Source organism: Embiotoca jacksoni, unplaced genomic scaffold, assembly GCF_022577435.1.
Source record: "Embiotoca jacksoni isolate LCO1_2020_lvr unplaced genomic scaffold, fEmbJac1.0.p SCAF_10, whole genome shotgun sequence".
In the NCBI taxonomy this organism is placed as follows: Eukaryota; Metazoa; Chordata; class Actinopteri; family Embiotocidae; genus Embiotoca; species Embiotoca jacksoni.
Window position 1 is genome coordinate 16,920,748 of NW_027185230.1, and position 17,048 is coordinate 16,937,795.

General features: G+C 41.6%; 1 protein-coding gene across 9 annotated transcripts in view; it reads right to left on the minus strand.

Moving 5' to 3' along the window:
- The window catches only part of nedd4l (NEDD4 like E3 ubiquitin protein ligase), a 43,303-nt gene that overhangs the window by 3,659 nt on the left and 22,596 nt on the right, over window positions 1–17,048 (minus strand). Inside the window, exons 7-28 of one of the 9 annotated variants that reach the window (XM_069170596.1) lie at window positions 16,737–16,798; window positions 16,452–16,554; window positions 15,334–15,488; window positions 14,771–14,906; window positions 14,457–14,645; window positions 14,187–14,270; window positions 12,255–12,311; window positions 10,871–11,008; window positions 9,746–9,925; window positions 7,323–7,520; window positions 6,848–6,925; window positions 6,171–6,185; window positions 5,017–5,071; window positions 4,137–4,195; window positions 3,733–3,798; window positions 2,746–2,975; window positions 1,702–1,823; window positions 1,260–1,330; window positions 936–1,031; window positions 759–832; window positions 585–645; window positions 338–397 (exon numbers count right to left, since the gene is read on the minus strand). In XM_069170596.1, the coding sequence (XP_069026697.1) occupies window positions 338–397; window positions 585–645; window positions 759–832; window positions 936–1,031; window positions 1,260–1,330; window positions 1,702–1,823; window positions 2,746–2,975; window positions 3,733–3,798; window positions 4,137–4,195; window positions 5,017–5,071; window positions 6,171–6,185; window positions 6,848–6,925; window positions 7,323–7,520; window positions 9,746–9,925; window positions 10,871–11,008; window positions 12,255–12,311; window positions 14,187–14,270; window positions 14,457–14,645; window positions 14,771–14,906; window positions 15,334–15,488; window positions 16,452–16,554; window positions 16,737–16,798 (2,289 nt within the window). Of the gene's footprint in view, window positions 1–337; window positions 398–584; window positions 646–758; window positions 833–935; window positions 1,032–1,259; window positions 1,331–1,701; window positions 1,824–2,745; window positions 2,976–3,732; window positions 3,799–4,136; window positions 4,196–5,016; window positions 5,072–6,170; window positions 6,186–6,847; window positions 6,926–7,322; window positions 7,521–9,745; window positions 9,926–10,870; window positions 11,009–12,254; window positions 12,315–14,186; window positions 14,271–14,456; window positions 14,646–14,770; window positions 14,907–15,333; window positions 15,489–16,451; window positions 16,570–16,736; window positions 16,799–17,048 lie in introns of all 9 variants that reach the window. The other 8 variants (XM_069170587.1, XM_069170577.1, XM_069170605.1 and 5 more) reach the window with 8 other exon arrangements.

The following is a 17,048-nucleotide window of genomic DNA, read 5'->3' on the forward strand; positions in this document are numbered from 1 at the left end:
GGGGGGCAGACAGCATTAAATACTACACTAAAACAAGAGCTGTTAGCAGAGCAGTAACTAACAATTAGTTTCATTTCAAATGAATCTGCTGATTATATTTTCGATTGATCGATCAGTTTCTAAAACAGTGAAAGAACCCGAGGCGTCATCTTCAAAAATATATTCAATTTACAAACAAAAAAAACTAACAGATGTTCCCTTTCGAGGAGCTAGAACCTCTAGTTTTTTGGTATTTTGCTTAAAAAGTAATTAAAACATTCATGCAAATTATTTTTTTATTGACTAATTAAATAAATGGCTAATTGTTCTGGCTCTCCTAAAATAAAAGTATCCTTACCTCCAGTTCGTTTTCATCAAAGATCTTGATCAGATCCACGAGAATGAGCTCCGTGAAGCCCTTGAAAATCAAACAAAAGGCATTATGACAAAATAGCTCTCATAAAAATCAATCCAGATAACATAAATGCTAAATTATTGATAAATATTGAAGATGTTCAAGTTTTTAAAGCATGATCAATAAGTCAGATTTAGGTGCTGTGGTCACATCGCCCCCTGGTGGAAGCTGTATTACTGCACATACAAACCTCCAAGAAAGCGTTCATCTGCTTCTGGACCCGATTGACGAACCTCCACTGGATGACCAGGCTGACGGAGAGAAGATCGTTTTACGTTAACGTCAGGACGATGTGGTTCTATGTTAGTGACCGTCAAATTAATACTCATGAAGTTAAAGGAAGAGGCGAGAGGAAGATCCTTACTCGATGTATTCCTTCTTGTTGTCATTAGTGACGACCATGTCTGAGCCGCTGGGCTTCAGGTCAACCTGGTACGTCTGAGAAAGAAAAGAAAACATGAATACGATAAAAGGTCAGGTTATTTCTGATTCCAAATTATATAACTTTATTGCAATTAAAGGTTTTGACGGTTTATAACACCTGTCCAAAGTTGTCCTCGTCGATACAAAACCTCAGATCCAGCTCAGTGGGATCGTTCTCCAGGATCCACTTCAGAGAGTTGTAGTATTCGCTGTCCTGCAGGGGTAGAAACACAAAGAACATTAAGTCATTCATTGGCTGTAATTTGTGAGCTTTTATGGTTTTTAGTTTTGGCTTTGTCCAAATTTACTGAATGCAGATTCATTCCGATAAAACAATGAAGCCTAAATATATTCTTCAATCTATTTCAGAGTGCAACAATCGTTCCAAATTTCTGTATTTTCAGACGGATTGGTTAATAATTCAGTAGGAATGAGCTCTTACCACAGACTCCATGTCTTTAAGAGAGATCTGTTTTCCCAGCATCATCTTGTAGAACGGTCGGATGAAAAAACCTGAGTAGAAAAAAGACAGAAAACACGACGATGAAAAAAAAGCTTAACCCTCTACTGCACACATTTTGATGGCACCGTGATAAAAATGATTCCACTTCATTTCTTGGCTCATTTTGGGACATTTTAACAATAACTTTTATTTTTTATTTTTGGGAAAACAAAATCCACCAAAATCTTCACAAACTGACAGTAGATCACAAAACAAAAGAAGTAAAATACACTTGAAACATTTTCACATACTGGATTTCATACAGACGTGTTTGTATCACAGAGCGGCTGCAGCAGCGCTCTCACACATAACAACACATCAAAAAGGACATTTTTAGGACATTCATAATGTGAAAGAGAACCTCCTTCATCAAGCAGCTTACCATCCAGGAGTTTCCCGTGAAACACGGCCATTCCTGCCACACGGCCGATGAACTTGAAGTAGGAGAGGTGATCCTCGTTGCACAGGCCGGAGTTGGGATTGATTTGGAGAGTGTAGTTGTCCCTGAACAGACACGAGAGGCGAGCACAGAGGAAGACGGAAGTTATTCAGTGATGTTCAGAACGGACAATAGTTTCAGTCAGATGGGATTATTTGTCTTCATGTCTCTTTAATTACAGAAACCATAAAGAAGGAAAATCAAAATCTTGACTGAAATTTCCCATTTTATAGCTTTAAGATATAATGGAGGACTTTTTTTTGAAAGACAATGAAGGAAATGTAATTGATGAGAGTGAATAGCTTTTCTCTTAATTCACATTAATTATTTAAATGCAATTTAAAGTACGAGTCTTCAAGATATTCATTGATTTGTTTTCTTTTATGCTACCTCACTGGAGAGTGAGTGTGTGTGTGTGTGTGTGTGTGTGTGTGTGTGTGTGTGTGTGTGTGTGCGCACAGGAACAAACACACTAGTGGAGATAGAACATTTCAAGGTGATTGCTATGCATCAGCTTTATGATGGTATTCAAACTACATTAAAAAAGATGCCATGATAAATAATCACAATGCTTTTAATTTAAAGATCATACTCATAATCATACTCTTATTTTGAAGTGTATAAATTTCTTCAGCTTTTCCAAAGAAAAAAATGTGCGAGCACTTAGTCATCATGTACTGACAACATTGCCGAGAAAAGGAACAAAACATACAACACTTCCATTATGTTAACATACGTAGACTGCATGCGGGAAATGTTTGGTTCAGGATGGACGGCTGAATGAGAGGAAAAGTTCATCAAAGTAAAAGGAAACTTTCACAAGTCTCACGAGGAAACAACATGGCAGCACTTGGTGGAAAAATCCAACCAGATAGAACATGTAACGCTGAGGACCTTTACTACAACTACTGTCACCGTGTCCTGTGTGATATCCTGTTAAATGTCTCAGAAGCAGCTCCGTAAATCTAAAAGCAAGCAGAGACTCACGTGGCAGAGTATTCGAACAGGCCGTAGTAAGGGTTGAACATCTCCTTCGATAAGAGGAAGAACCACTCTCGGGCCACACCGCCGTAGTCTAAACCTTTCTCCGATTCAAACTCGATCCATAGCCGCGCCTTCAGGATGTCGGGCCTCTTCAGGGACATGATGCGACGGTACGACTCTTCAAAGATGTTGTTCCTGTGGAGCTTCATCTCGAAGCGGTTGGGAATGTCAGCCTGGAAGAGTTCACGGAGAAAAGTTTATCACAACTGCTCTGTTGCAAATAAGAAAGAACGAGAAATAAAGGTCAAATGAAATCAGATGTTCAGGTAAGATGGAAATAGGAGACCTTCTTACAAAGACACCAAATAAATTAAGACTTCTCAAAGAGGACAATGAAGTGCAATATTGTTACATGTTGGATGCTTTTGTAAAATCATTTCCTCTTTTTACTTTGTGTAAATTATTAAGTAAAGTTTGAAAAATTGCAGAATTCAGGTTGCAATAGTGCAAACAGCAAAAACATCCAGGAGATAAATACATTGCAGTTAAAAAATAAAATACACGTCAAACTGTATTTATAACACGTTCCCTACAGATTACTGCTTTACAAGCAGTTGACGATAATGTTTACTGATCTAAACTGAGAACTCTGTCTGAACCAAAAATAGTGCAACTGCAATTACAGTTCAATTACTATTATTATTGTTCAGCCAAGATAAAAATAAAAAAAAATAAAAACAGGAAAACTTTCAACTCTGCACCTCCTGCAAAAAAGAGTAAGAGTAAGAAAATGGGAAATGAACGAATGACTATTTAATATGCAACAAAGATATTAAACTCAGTCGTGGAGTGTCGGGGACAGCGTGAAGAAAAGTTGGCATGCGATCAAGCCTTATCAAAATAGAAGTTAATTACATGGTTTTGTCGAGCGAAGGGAAGTCGTGACGTTTGAACCACATTTAGCTTCGAAGGACAGAAATCACTTCTTACCGGTTTCTTTAACTTCTTCCTGAAGTAGTCGTATTTCTGCTTGAACTCTCTGGAGTAGGGAACAGCCTGCGCAGACAACACACAATAAATGATGGAAATGTTTCGACAGACAAACTAAATGCGTTTGTTTAAAAGACAGAAGATTATGCGGAGTGACGAGGAGGTGAGCTGCCAACAAGATCTGAAGTGGTACACGGAAATGACACGGAGGCGTTAGCATGTTAAGTGACAGCCGTGGCGACAAAGTGATTTATCTGTTGTGCAAAGACACACTGAGGCTGAAGATAACGTGTGACAGATAGAGCTACAACGTTAAAAGGAAGACGCTGTTGTTTCCATGTAGCGACACTGTTGTGGCAAAGGCTCTCTGAACAAGTGGTGAACGGGGATATGAAACTACTCACAGGTCCTGTGATAGCCGGACTCTGCAGACGAGGGTCCTCCCACTGCGTGTTCTTTGTATCTGGATCAAATAAACAAAGTGGAAAATCATCCTCGAGATGTGAACTTTGGGGAATGAAAGGGGCACATTTTACTTTATATACTGCTTTTAACTGTTTATAACATCTTTATGAGCATTTAATCAACTAAATTAGTCGACAGATTCATTTATGATTGTTGCAGGTGACGTGAGATCTATCCAACAGGATAATAAATATATCTCCATTAGCTATGATCCCATTTGTGTGTTAAAGTTAAAAGGCCCCATATTTAAAAACGTTCTGGTTAGAAATGTTAAAACCATCTCAATATAGTTTTACATCTCTCTCTGGACTTCTACCAACAACAGGCTGTTTTGTGTCTGTGTCTTTAAGGTTGATTGATATCAGTGACTCTCTTTTCTGATTGGCTGACTCTTTTCTGAGTGACGCACCGAAGCCGAACACAGGTTTCTTTGTTATAGCTTGCGAGAGCTCAGTGACGGAATGACCGCTCTTTGTTTTCTTCTACACATGAAGTCAGCTTGAGTTTGTGACATCACAAACGGCACAATTGTTGAATATGGACCGTGTGCTTTTTTTTTTATGTGGACTGAGGGTTTTAACACTTTCACAGTATTTATACGGCACCTGGACCTACTTTATAATCAAATTATATATATATTACAAACAATTAATATGGCTCCTTTAAATGACACAGTTGCACTGCGTTAGGGTACATATACAATCGGTGATTTGCTGTAATGGATGAGGTGCTTCACTATCTGTGACAGTGAAAAGATCTGTAGCTGCACACACAAACTAAACCAAAAACATGAACAAATAAAAGTTATGGAAGTCTTACTGTGGTCAATGTAAAAGGTGCGTCCGTCTGAGTGAACTCTTTCTTCCCATCCAGGCTGAAAAAGAAGCAAAAGAGAAGAAGAGTGAGGAAACAGTTAGATAGCATCATTAAACAGGCCGTGCTCAAATAGTAATTTAAATCCATCCATTTGTGTTTCCTTTTTTTAATTCATGTTTAATTGAACTTGACCGACCATTCAAACGGTCCAAACCCCGATGCCTCGGCACTGCAGGCGAGGCAAGCTCAATCAAACCGCGGCAAAGGAAATGAAAGGATTTTCTGTCCTATTTGAGTCAGGTCTGATACGTCAGCAAGGCAGGGTTACGACCACAACATGAAGGTTAATCACCACTACCAGTTCAAACCAGTAAACCACCACTGACACGGTGACCACTCAGCACGGTGTCACAGGCCACGCACACTCGTACGGCACCAGCAATCAAGCAATTAAACAAATTACAGTAGAACCGAGAGTAAAGGGAGGGGAGAGGGGAGAGGAGGGGGGAAGGGGCTGATAATCTGTCAAACAGGGTGGAGCTACAGCAGTATGTGTGTTTCTGAGTATGCTGCTGCTGCATGAGTGGAGACCAGACCGAAAAGCTGAGAACACATGCAGCATACAGCCAGTTCCTTCCTCTGACATACATGTATGGCTTCTTTTGAAACCTCCCTCCTTCCCTCCCCTTCTGCTCTTTATTCACCCCATTTCCTCCATCGGTCCTTCTTGTTCATTCTCCTTCTCTCTCTCTCTCTCTCGCTGACGAATGCTAAGGCGGCATCTCGCCTTGTTCCACTTTCCCCAACTCGTCTAAACTGAGCCTCAGACGCTGATACAGGTACACAGACAAGTCTGAGGAAATCCCAGGAGAATGGTGGGGAGCTCCAAAATGTTAATCAATACCAGGAGGGGTGGCGGTGGTGCAGGGAGGACGCACACAGAGAGAGGAAGTGGGGTAAAAAATACTGAAAAGAAGGGAGAGGTACAGTCCATCCATGCCGGTCATGAGAGAGAAAGATAGAAAGAGAGAGGAAAGTTTAAAAAAAAAAAAAAAAAGAAATAAAGAAATCGCAAGGCTGTCTGCAGGCATTTGACCAGACCAGACTGGACCAGACAGGTAAGTAAGGCAGGCAGAGGGAGGGAGGCACCAACCAACCTCCTCTGGTAGGTTCTGCCAAACAGACATGGCCAGGTGTAGAAGAAGTAGCATACATTAGATCCATCAGAACGGAGAGAGAAGAGAGAGAGGGAGAGAGAACACACACACATGCACACACACCACACAAGCCTGTGAGATGTACAAACCCATGAAGCTTTCATTATCAAACATCTGCTTACTGTGACATTCGGCCCACGTTGTTAGTGGGAGTATGACTTTGTCAGACAAATAATAGAGGTGACTGAAGTCTTTAACTCCTAATTATCACAGCCCATTAAAACTCTCCTCGCCGCTACGTTTCCCCCCCAAACCCTTCTTTTCTAACAGAACAAAAAAGAAAAAGGAAATGTCTAATACGCTCTGATCACATGATCATATCTCATGTCTTATTGCAAAAGTCACTTCATTCATAGTTTTAAATCTAAGCATAAATGGAGCATTCAGTCAAAAACAACATTAAAAGTCACTGATGGTGCAGCGAGATAAAATTACTTTTCCTTTTTCTATTTTTTCTAAGAAAACAGACTAAACAGTTATAGAGACCTAAAATCAATTAATTTGTTACACACGTAAGAAAGAGAATACAAACTGGTGAGTGAACAAAGCAGAGTTGTTAGTGTGCTTTGTAGGCCAAAGGTTAAATATCTAATTGATGAAAATGTGAGTGTACTTACAGGAAGAGGGCCGAGTTCACCGGGCTCCATTGAGTTCTTGTTCCTCATGTGGACCGGGTATTTCAACCTGGGATCCTCCTGGTTGTCGGCAGCAAAAGGCAAAAAAGAGACGATAAAGAAGAAAAAAAACAAACATCAATGACAGAAACATGATCTTCATTTTTGTTCTCTGGTTTAATGATAAACCAGCAGCCCTTTATTTCAACTTGTAACTTTGAACTTCCTTCTGTTGGTTTTGTCTGAGTTGAATCCTAAAAAGGAATTATTGTGAAATTGACTTTCACACCACCAGATGTCACCAAAAGATCCTGTAAAACCAACATGACTTGATTTATATTACTGGATTACTAGAAATGTCAAATAATGCCCATAATCCCATACAAAAATAAAATAAAAGTGTTTTGTTTTTTTCAATTGTATTTTTAGAAAATCATCTCGCTTAAAGTAACACTAGATCCACAATGTGCTAGCTCACCCAGGTGGTGACTCTGCTGTTGTGGTCGATAAAGAACGGCCGTCCATTTGGGGCTATTCTCATCTCCCAGCCTGGCGGCAGGAAGCTCTGCTGTGTCTTGTGCTGGGACTTCGGGGAGCTGTAAGGGGATGGCTGGGGAGACTGCGGGTTGGACACGGTGTCTTTCACAGCCCTTCGCACCTGGATGTTGTTGGCTCCCTGGAAACAAAATGGAAAAATGAAATAAATAAGTGTAATATTAGCAGTCACAAGGGAGAGGATGAGGAAGACAGGTTACGAAATAAGGCTGAAACTGGTTACGGATGACTGACAGAGTGATGCAAATCATCACCGATGCTTTGAAACACACAATAACAAACAATAAACAATTACAAAGACGGACACCAGTCCTCCAAGGACTGCCTTCATTTTCTGCCCAAAAAAAACAAACCTGAATAAGATGAGAAATCTCGACACCATCGTAAATCACAATCTCAGGTTAACTCATCGTCCTCGCAAGATCATATCTGAGAAAGCCAGGTTAATTTTTGATTCCCATGTGAAGAGGAAGGGAAGCTTAGCCACACTCACGCTGCACACTCCATCAACCTCCCAATGAAAATGTCAAGAAATGTCACAGATGTCAGGTTGATCCAATTCCCTGGATAATGTTCCCGAGGCTTAACGACACAATGACCGTTTGTTTCATTCCCTCTTGGTTTCCTGGGTAACGTGAAAGTCAAAACTTCTACCAGAACTCATAATTAAACTCGGTCTGGTGACACAGACCTTGGTCAAGACTGAAAGAAAAATGTGTGACAACATAATCATCCAGAGATTATTTATATACAGGAAACCTGCACTCTCCGCTGCTTTCAAAGCTTCTGCAGCAACCTTCAACAGATTAAAGCCATCCAGACTAATGAGTGTTCTTGCATCACAATATATTTGAGCGGTAATTATCACCTACTTATCTGATTTCTAATGAGAGAAAACACAGCATTAATTAGTCTCAGACCTACAACCTCATCTAGAATTTGCAATTACAACATTGTGCTGTGAGTGTTTCACTTGCTTTTCCTTCCACAAAGCCTTCTTAATGCACACGTGCTCACGTGCACTTTAATTAAACCTCCTTAAGGTCTGTTCCCTCGCTGGCACAGAAGGATCTTCACCGCAGAGTGAAGCCATTCAAATGCAGAGGAAGGTCAACAAGAGGGCATCTTGCACTGTGTTGGTCTTAATTAAACAAGTTTGTGGTATATTTGTGGCCGTAGTTCATAACTTAAAGTTTATACATTTTATTCCACGTCGAGAAGAAATGTGCAACGAACATAAATGACTAAATCCAAGGTTTTCTGAGCACCAATCTCTTAAAGCTGCAATCCTGAGAAATGACTCCCAACACAAACACACACAGATAAAAGTTATTTCCATATTGTCACAGCCTAAAAAGAGGTCAGAATGAGGAGCAGAAATTCCCCCGTTTTACCTGGAGTGTCATGTGGCTAACACATTAACCATCTGCGCTGTCTGATTATTAACACGCTCTGATCAATGAGTACGAGACTGGCTTCAGGAAGAGCATAATGTTGTGAACACACAGAGAGGTCGTGATGAATCACGATGAGGTCAAATTAAGATTCCAGGTGGCTAAAGGCAAGTTAGGCCTGAATGCGTCCTTATTCCTTCATTAAAGATGGTGTAAACAAGTAGGTATCTGTACATTCTTGGAGTTTCGTTGAAGAATCAGCGATTTTAAAGATTTTTTTTTTGATCTCCTCGTGTTTGTTTATTTTAGCCAATCACGGCAATGATTTGGGACCAATTCAAATAATGTATTCATGCAGCGGTCATTGAATCTACCATCTTAGATCCAGCTTCATCCTGTTAAGTGTTATTTCTGTAAAACACACCGTGCGCCAGAACAAAACGCCGACTGTGCCAAATGGATCCAGCAACCTCATCGTCATAATTAACAAAGCTGGAGTAGAGCTCAGATGATCTCATTTGATTAATTATTGTTTCACTTATGGCTGCTGTAGTGCTCAGTCATCAGCTCATTCATTGATGAGAAGAAAAAAAAACAATGAAGAAAGAAAATTGTCATCATTGGGGAGATGAAAGTAAGAGATGAGACTTATATTTCTATAGACGGGGAGAGAAAAGCAGCTTCAGGAAGGAATTACCCTGAAAGGAGGAGAGATAACAGATGGAGAGTATAATATTAAAATAAGGAAATGAAAGACAGGCTGATATAAAAAAAAGTGAATATCATGATTTGGTCATCCTGAACTCCATAAAAAGAAAGTGCGGGAGGGGAACGATTGGAGAAGGAAGAAAACAGAAATAAGGAGTCGTCAGGTGGTGAAAATAGGAGGAGGAGGAGGAAGAGGAGGATATGGGTGTGATGGAGCGGGACAGTACAGGTGGCTAATTCTCACCTCAAAGGGGGTGGAAAGGGTGACAGTAGGGGAGCTGAGGCTACGAGGTCGTCGGACTTGGGGCTCATGGAGGTGATTGTTGGAGGCATTGGAAGAAGAGGAGGAGGGGGTGGATGCGGGTGGCAGGGCCGATGCTCCTCCCGATGCTGCTGCTGAGGTGCTGGCTCCGTCTTCAGTGAGCTGTCAGTGAGAACAGCACTTTTTGAGGTTAAGTGGAGTGGGAATAAAGCAAGCAATGCTGTCTGCGTAAACAAAACTTTGCCTGAACCGGAATGGTCTGGATGTTTTCTCTCAGGAAATGAACCCCTAAAATCTCAAAAGCAAAGGGCCATTTAAACCCATGAAGAAAACAATCATTTATGTCACTTTCAGTACAATTGATAATGATCACTAGAAAACAGGGATGAACTCAGTTTCTTTGGACCATAACCCAAGTGGCAGGCACATTGGGTGAACCCACATTTACAGCAGGCTAATACATGATCATTTTATATAAATCATTTGTCAGCGTCCGCTCCTTCTGAGTAGTAATGAAAACAAATGACAATAAGAGGATGAGGAGACTACTGGATGATGAACACAGCCGGCAGCATTTGGAAAAAAGGCACAAATGACAGAGTGGATTTCAAAGAGGAGCGACGTGACCATCAAACATACACCCAGTCCCATGTAGCAGTCTCTCTCCGTCAGCCCGGAGCTGCCTCACTTGCAGACAGAAAGACGAAGTGGAGGACGAGAGGAGGAAAAAACGGGGACAATATGTGAAAAAGGAAGAGGGAAGAGTGGTGGTTGTACTTCCATGCCAGAGTTTAGAAAGGCGTGACCAACACAGAGCTGCACCTCATCCTAATATCAAACAAAATGCTGGACAAGAGAAGAACAATAAAGTGGGACACAGTAGGAAACTATAGACAAAGACAAGAAAAAATAAAGAGACTTCAAAGCTGAATCTCTTTCCGTCATTTTTTACAGCTACACGGGGGAGAAACAGAGGGGGAAGTGGGAGGGGGGGCACAGAGGAAGAAGAGGTCTGACACACAGGCCATGACAGGGTGCCATGGTAACGTCCCAGTCCCATGCATAGAGTCCAGCCGGCGCGACAGCCAGCGTTCACACCTGCTGTACCTGCACAATTGGCCTAGTCCAAGTAGTGGTGCGGTTGTTATGGTTGACGTAATAAGTTCTCCCCTTGGCGTCCTTCCTCTCCTCCCATCCAGGGGGCAGGCCAGGGGTGGTCAAGGCGTACGCAGTCGCCGAGGGAGACTGGCCAAGCGTAGAGAGAGAGCAAAGCAAAGACAACTAATCAGTACGGGCTTATACGCCTGGAGACATGAGGAGGGAATCTTTTGATTATCTGTAAATACTTCTGCAGGGAAGGAGAGAAAAGTCCTCCAAACACAGCAACACAAAGGCTTGACAATCATTTTTCCATTTTAGCTGCACAGTACGGAGACAAAAACAGTTTTAAAAACAACATGTGACAAAAGTTTTGTTTGAACTCTGATGGAAAAGTAGGTGACAAAGTCAACCTTCACACACAGAACAATAAAACACAGATTAGTATTAAAATAAACACCACGTAGGTAAAAGTAGGAGATCATTACTAGTGAACTATTAACTATTTGTTGCAGAAACATTCATGACAAAAGTCATTTTGTTGTTCAAACGTAGCACTTCAGCACATGAAAACACGAGCAATAAAAGAACGGAACAAAAAAAAAGTTATTTAGCTATTAAAGGTGTCGCCAGCTCATTTTATAGAACAAATCAATCACCTGCCAAAAAGAATGCACATGTATACAAACTTCTGCTGCGCATTTCAGGAAGAGTTATTATACATTATTTGCCATAGAGATTTCTGTAGCAGTCCCTCCAAGATTTTTAGCAGGTTTTTGTTTTTGTGATTGTGATTGTTGCGATTAAAAACGTTTCATTTTTTTCAAAATCTTTTGTGGTTTTATGCAATTTTCTATAATACAATTGTGGAACTAGGTGGTAGTACAATTAAAAAAAAAAAAAAAAAAATGTCTAAGAAATTGTCATGTATACAATCCTTTTTCTAAACTCATGTGGTTTAACACATTCTGTATGATTAGATTAATTTCTCATGATGGGACCAAATTTCCCATAAACGCTGCCATGTTGCATTTCGCTTATACAGCATGCAGTTTGTTTTGATGATAAGGAGAGGTTGAAGAGCCTTGCTGACAGGAAATGAGGAGTTGTTTCTGTTGATAAAGTTTTGACTTGCTTTCTTTGTGCCGTAATTGGTTGAATTTGCATTAATCATCGTAAGATGTCGATTTCCCGAAGGGACTGTTTGCATGAAGACCATACAGGAGGATAAATGACTGAAAACCCTCATTGGCTTTCTGCCCAAGTGCAGGTTTGAATAAAAGTTATTCACAAAACTAGTCAGGTGACACATAACGCCCGTCCTACATGGTGTCTGGGAACTAAAAGGTGTGTGACTGAGAGGGTTTATACTGTATATAAACTGAGATATTACCATAGGCTCCTCACCACCTGAGACTGTTTGAGCTCTTGTTCTTCTGGTATGGGACCTCTGCTGGTGGTAGAACAAGGGGAAGATGGTCTTTAGTTCACAGTAGTTTAGTTCAGTGCCACAGTGTAAGTAAAGGGGGCAAGTATTTGGGCAGCAGTGAAGGTTGAGTGAGGAGAAACTGAATGGACAAAGGGGGGAATTCATTCTCAAAGGGGGTGAGGAGTGGCAGAGAGAGAATAGACTCTTTTGATTTATGTGCCAGGGTGGGAAAGTGCAGTGGCTGTGAATATATATACAAATTTCTTTTTTTTTTTAAAACACCAACTGAAGCAGAGAGTAAAAAGCTGCTATTGTAATTGGATGACTTGATTATACAAGAGGCAGATTTTTTTTTTTAAGTTTCAGCATAGTGCTGTCAGTAATTGTTGGACACAGATTCTTTTCCCTGAATTGTAAATTTAATCCCCCGCTGATGCAGCATCTGTAATTTCAACCAGAGTAGAAAATTGTGGTGAATCTTAGAGCAGTGAAATGATTTATGGTGCTGAAAATCACAAAAGGAGTTTCAATCTCGCACGGGAAGAAAATCATCAAATGCAGAAAAGAAACTGTAGTTTTCATCCAAGCAATCCAGAGTGCAATAAGACGGCAATATCAGTGTTTTACAAAGACATGTACTGGGTATTAGAAATTTAAACAATTAGCAACCTAATATGCACCTAAAAGCTACGTCACTACCAGCACTATAACGGCAACCAGCCTTAAAACTACAATGAGAAACAACCTCAACTATTATTTCTACTGTCCAAACTACAATTCACTCAGAGCTGCAATCATCTTCTTTGAAATCTAAAGCCACCTCGCGACCAACTATTAAGGTCCTGATACATTTTATCACAAATTACAGGAAATAATGGCCAATAAAGTTCCAAATAAAGCAACTACTTTCACTATAACCACAGAAAAATATCAAATTCACCACTTCACTGATGAATTTCAGTTATTTAACACAAGTACAAGTTTTTTTTAATCCAACTATGAATTCCAGTTTTCTCAAATTTCTGTTTTACTTTTTGAAAGTTTTTACATTAGAGGTGTACCAGTGACAGTGGGTGCAAAAGTACAAGCAGCATCAGTCCACCTACTGTTACGATGTTACAATTTCCTTAGTCCTTACACAGCGATAGAAATCTGCTTTTTGCCATTCTAGTTCAAATTCTCCAGTGCTCACCACACCCACAGGAAATTATTAAACCCACAATAGACAGGAAACTGACACAGTTTACATTTTCCCTCTGAAGGCATCCAACAGTCGTCCAGTCGCTGAGAAACTTATCATTCAGGGGAAAGGCTGACATCAGCACCTATACTTTTCCTTGGCTTCACAAAGCCAAAGCTCACTGCTGTGACTCAGCAGTGACAAACATCTGATTCAGATCTTGTGACAGTGTGTTTAGCTGAATCTCCACTGATGCTCTGACTCAGGAGGACTCTGTGGGGAACGCTCCAACTGAGGCGGTGTTGTCCTTAATCTTACTCCCCTGTCAAGGGTTGCTACTGGAACGGATATTCTGATGGGACACAGCTGGAGAGCCAACATTTCCACGGTACATCATACATAGAGGGATGTGAATCACAAAGAGCAGAAAGCAGTGATGAGAAAGGAGGAGGAGGTGTAATAATCCTACAGTGATAAAAAGTAAAGTACAAAAAGGTGAGGAGGTAGCGACATCTGCAGTGTGTGAAACGGGCGGAAAATTGTAAATGCAAAAAGTCGCCAAGACAGCGATTGAATTTGTGGTGCACCCACAGCACTGAGGCATGACAGCAGAGGGGAGGCAAATGAGACCGCAACACCAAGAAGTGAAGGGAGGAAGGAAAAAGAAGGAAGTAAACAGGATGAAGGAGAAAACTCAAGGGATCAGAAATATGTACCGTAAGAGGAGGAGGAGGAGCCTGGGCCTGATCACTGACGCCATCCGTCATACTGGAGGAACGCAGTCTGTTTGACAGGTGGCTCTGTTCAAAGTAAGCAAGGAGAGAGGGAATAAAAAAAACATTTTTTTAAAAAGGTTATTGCCAGCACTGCTTGTCACTCTTATATCTAACACAAAGAAGTGGCCTGCGAATGAATTTGTCTTCCTGCATTTACACCATCAAATCATTTAAATCAGACTGGTTTCAACGGTCGTGTTTGAGTCTCACCAGAGCGGAGCTGGGCCCCGCCACTTCGCCATTAGTATCGGGAGTGAGTGACAGCCTCAGATTTAAATCTTCAGCGAACTCCTGGGTGACGGGTGTCGGGGGGGCCTGCGGTGTCAGGACGGAGGAGGGACCCGGCAGAGACTGGGCCAAGCTGTCGTTAGGATCCTCCTCTGTGATGAGCTCCCAGGACTACGGGAACAACAAAGACACACAACCGTGACGCAACAGGAATGTTTTAGTGAACTTATCACTCGGCACAGCTGTGGCTCAGTGCGTTTGTGTACTACATGTGTGTCTTTGTTCACTTCTCTCACATTGTCTATGTCCCTGGGCTCCAGGTGGTCGTTCTCCAGGTCTTCGCTGATGTGGCGCCTCGAACGGAAAACACGGTGCGCTTCCTGATGGATCTGCCGCTGTTGATTGTCACTCTCAGTCTCTGAAATTACATCCCTGAGAGGGGAGAAGTGATGTCACGAGAAGGAACAAGTATTACACATGACATACAAAGGAAAACCTAAATGCAACCAGTAGCTGAGAAAGTAATAACAGACCTGAGGAGGATTTAAATGCTAACAAAAAACGATTTAAGAATTAAAATTGTTCACAATCCATTGTTTTGATTTGGCATGTCCAATCCTCTCATTTAATTCTCAGAGGGGAAAGAGGAAAGATATATTTTTCAAATCTCTCCTAAAAAACAAAACAAAACAAAACGAGAAAGCGTATAAAGTCAAATTTAAATTAGTCTGTAAATATATTTGGCGAGACAGTAAGAGAGCCGTCTCTTATTTCAGTGCAGAGGTCCACCGGAGCAGAACATGAGTACAGATCAACAGATTTTGACCGTAAGCATGAGAAAGTAAAAGATCCGACGTACACGTTGGAGGGCCGTTTCCACTGCGTGCTGCGGTTGTTGTGGTTGACGTAGTAGGTGCGTCCCAGGTTGTCCACCTTCTCCTCCCAGCCTGGAGGCAGCGGGGGCAGCAGCTGCTGGGGCCGCTGGGAGCCCGAGTCCGCAGACTCATCCCAACCCTGGAAGACAAAAGTCCAGATTTAGTTTTGAAGTAAAGCGACATGATGAACTCACCGACGGCTCGGGCCAAACATCCCACGGCCACAGACATCCCAGCGAGCTGCATATCAGACACGCATGAACGTCAGCGGGCGACTTGAAGCATGGAAATAACGTCACTATGCAGCCGGCTACGTTTGTTCTGACTACTGTGTTGTGGTTTGAAATGTTTTAGTTAAACGTTTACTGGTGTTTATGTCTGACAAGCTGTCAGCAGGCTGGGATTTCTCTCCGACCGCAATCTAAGGCTGAGCTAATATTTAGGCATCAATAGCTCTCCCGCAAACTCTCTGTAAGAATATGAAGGCAGAGAAGGACACTAAACAAAGAAATATCTTTTTGGAGATCAGAGTGGAAAAAACGAGGATTTTTTTTTTTTTTTTTTTTTTGTGGTGAGAACATGAAGTGAATCGAGGTTAGCCAAGTGGCATTTAGGTTTTTGTACTTTGGCTGCTAAATGTCACTTTATCTGTGAAGCTTTTCATTGTCGTAAATATTCAGCACTTATCGTGCTCTTTAGGACTCTTAACCAATCCACTAGAAATCCACACACACGAACGTGCATTAAAGTAAAAGAGGCGCAGCTCCTATTTCTCCAAATAACAGTAAATGTTTTTTCCAGGCGTTGACCTGGAAAAGACTTTGACCAGATTCTGGCAGCAGGACGCTTCCCAGATTCTTAGAGAAAAGATGAAAAAGAAGAGCCATCCTCTCGCCGCTCACTCCGAGTGAAGGCTGCTCTCACATTTCGAATGGTCCACAGTGGGACGTTTACTTTGATCATTTAGCTCAGAACTGTGTTGTCTTTGTGTGGAGGGAAGTAATAAAACTAGAATTTGGTTTGGCTTTGTGTTATTATTCAAAACACGGTTGAACGAATGCCTTCGGTAATGCTAAGTCAGCAGTTTAAACCCAGACCTTACCTCAGCCTCCTCCCTCATCTCTCCAGCCTCCTCCTCTTGTCCTCCTTGTTTGGGCAGGTAGGCCATCTTCAGGCGTAGGTAACCCTTCACCCTGGACTTGTGGCTGGAAGAATAACATCTGCTTTAAATGCTTTAAAGTGTAGTTGAGAGGATACATCGTGTTGAAAACAATGATTTAATCTTTCGCCGTCTCCTCTTCTTACTGATGAGGACACAGTTTAATGTGAGATGTAACTTTATCCTTGTGTTTTCACTCATTACTTGCCACATCCAGTGTAAACTAACCTCCTCGGCCGCAACAGGAAGTCCTTAAACGTGTAGGGACGCTCCATGGTGGGGTCCTCTGTCTGTAAAATGAAGAGGAGGCATTTGTTGACAGCATTCAAATCAACCCACAAAGGAAAACACACGTTAGACACACTGGCAAAACATCACAGTCACCAGTTTCCTGCCCCGCTACAACCCTCCTGCACAGCCGTCCCGGGATCATTACGCAACGCTGAGCTTCTCCTGTTACATATTGAACAGCAGAAAGGTCTTCTGTAATTCACAGAAATCTCACGCTGCTTTCTGACCGGGCCAAACCAGTCCACACCA